Source organism: Stomoxys calcitrans, chromosome 4, assembly GCF_963082655.1.
Source record: "Stomoxys calcitrans chromosome 4, idStoCalc2.1, whole genome shotgun sequence".
NCBI lineage: Eukaryota > Metazoa > Arthropoda > Insecta > Diptera > Muscidae > Stomoxys > Stomoxys calcitrans.
The window spans coordinates 170,910,235-170,921,872 of NC_081555.1; the positions used below are offsets into that span (position 1 = coordinate 170,910,235).

Sequence of the window (11,638 nt, forward strand, 5' to 3'; positions counted from 1 at the left end):
TGGTTATTTGTTATTCAATTCTCTCGAAATTTGGCAGGAAGACTTTTCTTGTGATTCCTGACATTGCAGGTGAATTTCATAGAAATCGGTTCAGATTTGGATATAGCTCCCATATATATGTTCGTCAGATTTTGGGTAATTTGCAATGATGTTGCCATTTGTCAACCGTAGTTATTATAGTTTGAACATATTTTTTCTCGCCGAGGTCCATCAATCGGCATACCCATATAATCGGCACCGCCCGACTTTTGCCTTTCCTTACTGGTTTCTTATATTAATAAATAAAATTTTTAAGTGAGTTAAAATTTTCCTTAAAGTTTAGACCATTTTCCTTAATGTAAAGAAAATTTTTCTTCAGGTAAAACATTCATTTTCTTTTGGGACCAATTTTTAATAAACTTTCGTCTACTACAATATTTCCGCAAAAAAACCGGTTTTCCCCCAATTTTCATTCATCCCTCCATCACTTACAAATGTATGTCATGCATATATGCTTTATTTTAGCTACATTTGTGTACATCATTATTTTCATGGCCCTTTTAGAGCAAAATTACATTTTTGTTGAGTGCTACGTGTTCATATTTAGACGAATCTACGAATATTTGTAGCTGGCGGGCAAGGGCTATGCAACTCCAAGCCACCTCCTCCGCCACCTCAACCACTTTCGAAAATATCTAAAACTGATGTCCTTTCATTTGTGTATGTGCAAATGTGTATGTGATGACTGCTGTTGTCCAATACGTGCGCAGTGCGGAAATTCTGCTGAAATTATGGAGGAACAAATTTAGACAAATGCACAAATATGTCATGGCAATCAATCAAATAATAAATCACATCAAACCTAATGATCACATATGAAGACCAACAGCAACCGAACCCCCACCTCCAGCACCACTACCTTAACCTCTACAAATATCCACAAGAGCCATTTGGAGAATCTCTTGGCACATAGTAACTGGTGGGCTTGCTTATTAAAATCACAGTATGTGCAAATATTCGGTTAATGTGGGTTACGTTGGCAGAGAGAGAGAGAAAGTGAGAGAGAAAAAGAGTGTAGATGACATAGAAACATTGCCAGGAATCTTTGATAAGTTACAAGGGATTTTTGTATCATCTTCATAGTATTGCACTCACATATCTCTCATATCATGCTGGAGGCAGAAGGTGGATCTGTGTTTCTTTTGGTATTTCTTCATTTTCTTCAAAATTCCTTTCTTATTTCTAAGATGCTTTCGGAATAATTTTGAAATACAGCCATATGAAAATAGCAAAGCTTGAAATGTATTTGATTTGCCCCCCCCCCCCCAAAAAAAAGCCTGTTACTTATATGTCAAATGTAGTACCAGAAAATATGTCATTTTTTCAGGGAGTATTATTGAGGGGATAGCATCAATATGCCATAGAGTAAGCAAAAAAAAAAAAAACAATAATAAATGGCATTTGAAATTGAAACCATATTTCGACAGATATAGATGACAGTCATCATTCTTGGCTTCTATGTGTTGCTATTCAATTGAATTTTCCAACTCAATGCCATTATATGTCATCATAAGTGAATTTGTAAGAGCTGAATTAAAAACAAAAAAATTCTTGATTTGAAAGAATGGCATTTTGTTCAAAAAATAAAAATACTTTCTCAACAAAAGAAACTCAAACTAAATTAAAAAAATAAGTAAGAGAAGGCGTGCATAGGTACACTAAAACTTTATTTGTCATGCCAAAAAGACATAAGAAAATCGTATATGCAAAATTTCGTTATTCGGATAGTTTGACAAATGATGATGCAAATGCCAACTTGCCCATGAATATTCCATTAAGGAACAGGGGCATACTTCTTCACACATCAATGAGTGCTATTCGTTTCAAGTTTTAGCTCAATGATAAGGGGCCTCCGTTTTATAGCCGAGTCCGAACGGTGTGCCGCAGAGAGACACTTCTTTGTGGAGAAGTTTTTATGGTTGCCCAAAAAGTAATTGCGGATTTTTTAAAAGAAATTAAATGCATTTTTAATAAAACTTAGAATGAACTTTAATCAAATATACTTTTTTTACACTTTTTTTCTAAAGCAACCTAAAAGTAACAGCTGATAACTGACAGAAGAAAGAATGCAATTAAAAGAGTCACAAGCTGTGAAAAAATTTGTCAACGCCGACTATATGAAAAATCCGCAATTACTTTTTGGGCAACCCAATATATGGAACACTACATTTTTCAAGTTTTTTGCCTGTTAGGGCGAGATCATTAAATTTTACAATTTTTGTTTGTTTCTCTTTCGAGACGAGCTCAATGATCGGAGATGCAAATGGAAAAGGAAAGCCAAAGATAGCAACACACACCAACCACTATGGGACGCGTTTCGTCTTTGGTTAGAAGACTTTTCAACCATATTAGGTGTGCCCTGGAAGCCATCACACCTAATATGGTTGAAAAGTCTTCTAACCAAAGACGAAACGCGTCCCATAGTGGTTGGTGTGTGTTGCTATCTTTGGCTTTCCTTTTCCATTTCCATCTCCGATCATTGAGCTCATCTCGAAAGAGAAACAGACAAAAATTGTAAAGTTCTTGATCGTCATTACATAAGTCCTCTAACCCTCTTTAGCGAAGTAAGAGAGAAGAAAGCCTTACTCTCCACTATTCCTACACAACTGCGCTTGGGAGAGCTAGGGGACTTATTGAGTAGTTTACACCATTCCGATTTCAGTTGGACCAGAGTAATTCTGGCCCTCCAGGGCAGGTATTTCTCTTCATCAGTAATGGGTGGCGGATGTCCACCAAGGACTGTTTAGTTTAAATTGAAATGGACATGGACATACACCTAAGCCACATGTAGAAAACTCTCCGTTCTGCACCATAAACGACGACCAAACCAGGATTGTGGAAAATTGCTTTAGTTGACCTGACATTACGATAGTCAGCGCAAATCTGTTAGACCTGACTACATGACGAACAATTCTCACCCTCGCCTCCTACGAGGTTCTTATTTTCATAGAGTTTCGTCCATCGAATGACTTCATAGTCTAAATGCGCCGAACAAATCTTAACCAGGAGAAGGCAAACTGGTCAGGGTTAAAGTATCATACAGAAAAAGCATTCCGACGACAACCTTCGAATGTTCCCAGCACAACAAGGCTTCTCTACCAGTTTCATTACAATCGAACGAATACCATCCATCACACCAAATTTCCCGGCCGAAGCAGTGAGATTGACCGAGGAGCGTGATAAGCTTCGTCTGACCAACCCTGGCTGCATAAGGATAAGTGAACTCAACGGAGAGATTGACAGGTTGGTCATAGATCATAAAGCGAATAAATGGTTGGAGCAATAGGAGAAATGCAACACCGGCTCTAATGTCATTAGACTGTGGTCAGTGAGGTCACTCAACAAACTTTCAAAGACCACAAGCAAAGTCGCAATTGCTTTCATTTGGAAACAGATACCAGATTGAAGACAGTGTACAAACCATTTTGGTAGACAATTTATCGAGCACAAAACTAGAGATAAGGCAAGAGGAAGCCTCCTAAGAAAATGTGGAAACTCCCCTTTAGAATTGAACCACAAATAATCAGTACGAAAGACGTTGCCGAGGTCATAAGAAGAGCTAATTCATCGAAAGCTATGTGGCCCAATGGTATATAGATGCTGATACTCAAGCAGTTGGGTGAAGTGTGAATAAAATACCTGACAAATGTAATGTCTACCTCCATCGTGGTGATTCCAGTTCCGTATCCTAAAACCGGAAAACCCTGCAGATCAAAGGGGGTCAAAAAGTCGATACTTTCTCTTGTCCCCGGTCACAAAGTCACTTGAGGTGATGCTCCTACCTAACCTAAACTAGTCTCTCATTTCAGATTCGGATTACATTTGATTCATAACTCTTCGACAGCACTCATAGCTCTTCGACAGCATACCACACACATTAGTCGCGATCTGAATGCGAAACGACCTTATGAACGAACTGTTCGCGCGGCTCTCGACCTGTCATTTGACACGGTCAACTACACTATTCTTTTCAATGACATCATTGAATCTGATCTCCCGAACTCGACGATAAGTTGGTTTGTGAACTGTGCGGCCTACAATCCTTGACAACTGCTTCTCAATGTCGGCTCACACTACTAGGATCTCAAGTCAATCTCAAGTTTTTGCCGACAGCACTTGGGGATTGCACAAGGAAACCTTGTTAACGACATTAGGGCGATCTCGGTTTTGACCGTGGGGTTGTGTGAGACATACCGGCAAAACCTACAGACCTGCCAAAACGCGTCACTAAGAACCACCACAGGATGTCATCAAATGGCGAGTACCGACCAACAACACGAGGAGGATTTAAGCCTACTCGGATTGAAGCCTCCTCGTAAACCTCTGTGAACTTCTACCTAAACAGTTTCCCCTAGGCTGCCTACGAAAGAACCACCCGAACTTCCTGATAGGCCCCTCCTACCAGGAAGATGAGAAAAAATATCTGTATGCTCAAGAACGCAATCCGCCAACACATCACACATTTGCATCATACAAAGCTGGCTTACAAGATATCCACCTAGATGCAGCAACTTGTGTTCCATATCATACAGACTGAATAAATAGTAGAGACACCGGTACCTAAGTGGGGACACAATCTCAGACATGAACCAAGTTAGGGGTTCATGGGATAGAAAAAAAATTAAAGATTTTGTAAGTAGCACGGAATTCCTAAATTAAATGTTCTTTTTTGAGGTTACTTTTTATACCCTCCACCATAAGATGGGGGGTATACTAATTTCGTCATTCTGTTTGTAACTACTCGAAACATTCGTCTGAGACCCCATAAAGTATATATATTCTTGATAGTAGCGTCATTTTATGTCGATCTAGTCATGGCCGTCCATCTGTCCGTCCGTCTGTCTGTCGAAAGCACGCTAACTTCCGAAGGAGTAAAGCTAGCCGATTGAAATTTCGCAAAAAACTTCTTATTAGTGTAGGTCGGTTGGTATTGTAAATGAGCCATATCGGTCCATGTTTTGATATAGCTGCCATATAAACCGATCTTGGGTCTTGACTTCTTGAGCCTCTAGAGGGCGCAATTCTCATCCGATTTGACTGAAATTTTGCACCTAGTATTTTAGTATCACTTCTATCTACTGTGCTAAGTATGGTTCAAATCGGTCCATAACCTGGTATAGCTGTCATATAAATCGATCTTGGGTCTTGACTTCTTGAGCCTCTAGAGTGCGCAATTCTTATCCGATTAGAATGAAATTTAGCACCACGTGTTTGGTTTTGATATCCAACAACTGTGCCAAGTATGGTTCAAATCGGTTCATAACCTGGTATAGCTGTCATACAAACCGATCTTGGGTCTTGACTTCTTGAGCCTCTAGAGGGCGCAACTCTCATCCGATTTGACTGAAATTTTGCGCATAGAATTTCAGTATCACTTCTAACTACTGTGCTAAGTATGGTTTAAATCGGTCCATAACCTGGTATAGCTGTCATATAAACCGATCTTGGGTCTTGACTTCTTGAGCCTCTAGAGTGCGCAATTCTTATCCGATTAAAATGAAATTTTGCACCACGTGTTTTGTTTTGATATCCAACAACTGTGCCATGTATGGTTAAAATCGGTCCATAACCTGATATAAACCGATCTTGGGTCTTGACTTCTTGAGCCTCTAGAGTGCGCAATTCTTATCCGATTAGAATGAAATTTTGCACCACGTATTTTGCTATGATATCTAACAACTGTGCTAAGTATGATTCAAATCGATCCATTACCTGATATAGCTGCCATATAAACCGATCTTGGGTCTTGACTTCTTTAGCCTCTAGAGTGCGCAATTCTTATCCGATTAGAATGAAATTTTGCACCACGTGTTTTGTTTTGATATCCAACAACTGTGCTAAGTGTGGTTCAAATCGGTCCATAACCTGATATAGCTGCCATATAATCCGATCTTGGGTCTTGACTTCTTGAGCCTCTAGAGTGCGCAATTCTCATCCGATTGGAAAGAAATTTTGCACGACGTGTTTTGTTATGATGTCCAACAACTGTGCCAAGTATGATTCAAATCGGTTCATAACCTGATATAGCTGCCATATAAACCGATCTTGGGTCTTGACTCCTTGAGCCTCTAGAGAAAGCAATTCTTATCCAATTGGAATGAAATTTTGCACGACATGTTTTGTTATGATATCCAACAACTGTGCCAAGTATGATTCAAATCGGTTTTTAACCTGATATAGCTGCCATATAAACCGATCTTGGATCTTGACTTTTTGAGCCTCTAGAGGTCGCAATTATTATCCGATTTGCCTGAAATTTTGTACGACGCATCCTCTCATGACCATCAACATACGTGTTTATTATGGTCTGAATCGGTCTATATCCCGATACAGCTCCCATATAAATCGATCTCTCTATTTTACTTCTTGAGCCCCCAAAGGACGCAATTCTTATTCGAATTGGCTGACTTTTTACACAGGTCTCCAACATATAATTTAATTGTGGTTTAAACCGGATCATATCTTGATATTGCTCTAATAGCAGAGCAAATCTTTTCTTATATCATTTTTTTTGCCTAAGAAGAGATGCCGGGAAAAGAACTGGACAAATGCGCTATATGGTGGAGGGTATATATGATTCGGCCCGGCCGAACTTTGCACGCTTTCACTTGTTAGAATTCAGAGCGCACAACAAGCCGAATTTTGGCTAGGTGTAGGTTAGGTTAGGTTTAGAAGAGGGAACGGATATTAATCCGCATACTGGCTTAGGTGTATGAATATGAAAAATAACCTCGAAAAAGAAAATCTAAGTAAGAATTCCGTGCTACTTACAAAATCCTTAATTGTTTTCCATGCCACGCCCCTAGGTTGATTTGGTATTTATGTCTGGTACTGGTATTTATGGTGCAGTACGGTATTTATGGTACCGAACGGTTCCGCAAAATCCATACCCTTTTCATCTTCCATGATTATGCAGTTCTCAAACACTAGCAATGATCATACCATCCCCAGAGAAGGTGTTAATCTTCTTCTTACACTCCAAGACTGTTCGTGATCTTGTAGAACTGGTTGTTGTTGCCCTGACAGCCAGTTTACGATCCGTATTAGTATTCACACTCAACGTCCTTGTGTTAACATTACACCACCTCATGCTTTCCTTGGAGGCCCGAATCTCCGCCTGCAGTACAGGCGGTTCTCTGAGTTCTCTATGTACACCCCCAGGCCCACTCTGTCCTCTAGCTTTGATCCATCTGTGTAGCATGCACTTTCAAATGGCAATGCTAGAGTTCCGTCGATCCAAGACTGATGATAGAAAACCTCTTTTAAGGTTTCCTTTCGTCGTTTCGAAAATTTATTAAAAATTTTACTTCTATAAAAACTGTAACCAAACTTTTTTAGGGATTTACTAAAGTGCAACTTATTAACGTTAACGTTATTATCGAAATCCATCAGTTGATAAACTTGAAAAGAAAAACCTTATTATGCAAAAAAAAACTAAATTCGCACTCAACTCCTGAATTGAATTGAAAATGCATCCATCAGTCAGATAAACATTTTCATTTTCTACTTCATTTAAGCGGCTCAATAGTTATTGTAGTGGCACGAAGAGATGATGAAAATCAATAAAACCAAATGGAAATTAACCAACGAATAGCTAAGCATTTGTGCACATGCACAATTTCATCAACCACATTGGCCCATATGGCGTATGAAAATTATAAATTATCAATTAGAGTTGCTAATACGCACACATGTACAATGATGGCACCACTCTCTCTCTTGCATTCATGCTGATAAATGCTAATGCACTAATTCATGTGCAAATTCTTAGTGTGGCATTGTACGCATTTGGCAAACTGCAAAAGCAATAAATTCTAAAGAGCCACAGAAAAAACAAAACTGAAATGAAAACAAAATTTGAACTTCTTCTTAACCCCAGATGGAGGCGTTGGCATAGCAAAGGCATCACTTAATTTGAAAAGAATTTTTTTAAGAAATTATTGCTAACTTTTTCTATTAAAATGAATTTATGGCAAACGTTTGTTTGCAGTTCGTATTACATTACCGCAAAACAATTGCAAGCAAATAGGCAAGCAGTGTTGCCATTTTTTTTTCAGATTCTACAAATCTTATCTTACATATAAAGATCAATTTGTGTTGGTTTGTAGGTTTGTTTGTTCCGTACAGACTCAAAAACGGCCGAACCGATTACCTTGAGTCGGAACAGCGTCCCGTAGTGCGGCACCTCTTTGGGGAAATATTTTTAAATGACCATGCATGACATTGTACCTCGCAAATGTCGCCAACATAAGAGGGGATAACACCTCGTTCAGCGTTATTGGCTACAATGGCAGGAATTCGATATCCGCATTCAGGGCGCAGCGGGGGGCCCGGTTCGGCTAGTATATAAAAATCAAATTGTGTTTATTTGTCAATTTGTTTGCTTGTTTGTGTGTTCCTTATAGACTCAAAATCGGCTAAACTGATTTTCTTAAATTTTCCCATATGGTGCATAGTGATCCCGTGGTGAAAATAGGGTACTACTTTTTTGATGTCTGAAGGGGGAGCGGACCCTCCCCCTTACCACAAATTTCAGAATCGACAGATCACGGAGATGGGCGGTGCAATTTAAGCGTAATTTTGTGGGCTTTCTTATAGTAACCTAATCCCAAAAATGTGGTATCCAAATTGCGGATGGGGTACCTAGGGGAGCGCCCCACCCCCAAAACCTACCAATTATATATACAGACCAATCACGACAATATGGGACTCAAATGAAAGGTTTTTAGGGTAAGAAAACGTATGTGATATGCAATTGTCGGACCAAGTGCTAGAGGGACCACCCCAAGCCCCAAAACACCCCTAAATCGGACATAATTACCGACCATGACAATATGGGACTCAAATGAAAGGTATTTTTGAGTAGAATGCGAATTTGATATCCAAATGTGGGTCCAAGTTTCTGGGGGTCCACCCCTTCCCCAAAACACCCCGCCAAACATGACTTATTTACTGACCATTGCAATATGGGGCTTAAATGAAAGCTATTTGAGTGTAAAATACGAATCTGATATCCAAATGTGGGACCAAGTGTTTGGGGGGGCGCCCCTTCTAAAAAACATGCCCCAAAGGGACAAAATTTACGACTTTAGCAATATGGGGCTCAAGTGAAAGTCTTTGGAAGTTAAGTAAGAATCTGATATCAACATTCGGGACCAACTGTCTAGGGGACGTCCCAACACCATAAAAAGCCCCAAATAGGATGTTAATGCTCACCAAGACAATTTGGGTCTTTAAGTTTGTGGAGCTCGATATTGATAGTTTTTGGGGCCCATACCCCAAACCGGACATATTTGCTGACTTTTGCAATAAGGGGCTTAAATGAAACGAATTTGAGATTAGAAAACGAATTTGATATCTCATTCCGAGGTCAATGCCAATATGGGGTTCAAATAAATGATATGTAAATATATGAGAATAGAGCACGTTGGTGATATTTTTTCAGGGCTTAGTGTATGGGGAACACCCCACTTCCCAAAACACCCCTAAATCGGGCGAATTCACTGACCATGTCAATGTGGGACTCATATGAAATTGATACCCACTTTCGGGACCAATTTTCGGGGGGTCTATCCCTTTCCCAAAATAGACCACAAACAGCAATTATTTACTCTTCATCGCAATATGGGGCTCAAATAAAGGTATTTAGGAGTTGGATACGAATATCCAACTGTGGGACCATGTATTTGAGGCACCGCTCTTTCCCTAAAAACCCTCCAAAGAGTAAAAATTTGCCGACCATGCCATTATGTGGCTCAAATGAAAGGAAAACTAATTTGAAAACCACTTTTAGGGCCAAGTGCTTGGGGGACGCCTCATCCTACATACTCTACTTAAACCAATGGCAATATGAGATTTAAATAAATGGTATTTGAGACAAGAGCACGATGCTGATATATTTTTCAGGGCCAAGTGTCTAGGGGACCACCTAACCCCTGAAAACCCTCCTAAATCGGACATCATGAGAATATCGGGCGGAAATAAAGTTTTTTTAGAATGCCATTTAACCCTCCGAGCGAATTCGTGGTCCACTACAGATCATATTCAAATTCAAATATAGGCACTTATATTGTAAGTCAAGCGATATGCATATACTTTTTTCGTTGCATGGCATATCACTAAAAGCTCTTTTTTGTCGAAAATAAATATTCAAAGGATAATTTTGTTCCATATAAAGTAAAACGAATTCGCAGCGGATCGGGCCCGGTTGAGCTAGTTTTTAATATAAAAATTAAAATTTTTTAAATAAGATTTTACATTGCTAAGCGTCGTGTTTTTTTCATGCTCTTTCGATAAAGGCTAAATTAAATACATGTTGAATGGTGAAACTTTGTATCTGTCTTTTCATGGTATGGTTACAAATTTGCATTTTTAACCGTAAAAAATTTTAAGTTTTTCCCAATGGCAATGCTGGTTGATTTATACTTGCTTTAAATAAATCCATTTATCTATGCCAAAAATAAATTTAAATATTGCAATATTCTATAACAAACTTGAAAAAGCTGTCAGTCTCATTCTCATATTTTCTTTGCTTTTTGTTTCTCTTTATTTTGCAGGATGAGAAGAATCAATTGCTGATAACAAATATTTGGTTAAAACTGGTAAGTCCAAACAAATTGATATAAGAAAGTACTTTGCCAACAACAACAACTGCCTGTATAGATTACAACTGCTCTCTAACAATAACAACAACATCAAGATAAACAAAGTGTACTGCTTTAATCAAAATCTCTGATAAAACCCAAAGGATATGCAAACAGCCTTTTGGCCCAGTTAGAATATCATGGCGCTCTCAAGTCTATGGTGGGCTAACCATATTTTGTCTACTTCCCATGTGTCTTTGTTTAGGAGAGGGTGTTTGTGTGTGTGTATGTGCGGGTGGCTGGGTTGGCCATTTAATGATGATGATGGTCATAGCGTTGGCGTTATGTCTGGGCCAACATTTTATCCCCTTTAGCTATGTTCTCAAAATGGATAACACAAGAGAGAATGTTCAATTTAAGCTTATCAATGCTGAAACAAATTGATTAATAAATTTTACCAGCATAAAATGGTAAAGTTGTCCAAGAAAATTGGAAGGGGGAACAAAAGAAGAGGGTATATTGTAATGTTGCTACAAAACATGGCAACATTTAACCATATGTTGTTATTACATTTAACAATGCTATGATTCCCATAAAAAAGGAAAATACCTAACAATCTAAAAGTCCTGATTATTTAAAGCGTTTTTATTTAAATTTTATGCAAGTCCACCATAAAAAACCCGAGGGTTATTTGCCCGAAATGGCCCTCCTCAACCAAAAAAATCCGGTCTATATGGAAGCTATATCTAACTATAGTCCGATCTGAACCATGTTTGGGTCAGATGTCGGGAGGCCTAAAACTACTCACAGTTTAAAATTTCAGCAAAATTGGATGAAAAATGAAGTTTTATGAGCATTAGACCCTTTATCGGAAAATCGGTCTATATAGCAGCTATATCCAAATATGCTCCGATTTGGCCCGTTCAAAAACTTAACCAGCGTCAAAACGACGTATCTGTGTCAAATTTCAGCGCAATATCTCAATTTTTGAAGGCTCTAGAGTGATTACAACAGAC

At 38.8% G+C, this 11,638-nt stretch overlaps 1 protein-coding gene across 1 annotated transcript in view; it reads left to right on the forward strand.

The window, feature by feature from the left end:
• Window positions 1-11,638, forward strand: part of LOC106084296 (neuronal acetylcholine receptor subunit alpha-7) — a 791,555-nt gene that overhangs the window by 475,782 nt on the left and 304,135 nt on the right. The window contains exon 3 of the mRNA XM_059366858.1: window positions 10,596-10,640. Within this exon, the coding sequence (XP_059222841.1) occupies window positions 10,596-10,640 (45 nt within the window). The remainder of the gene's footprint in view (window positions 1-10,595; window positions 10,641-11,638) is intronic.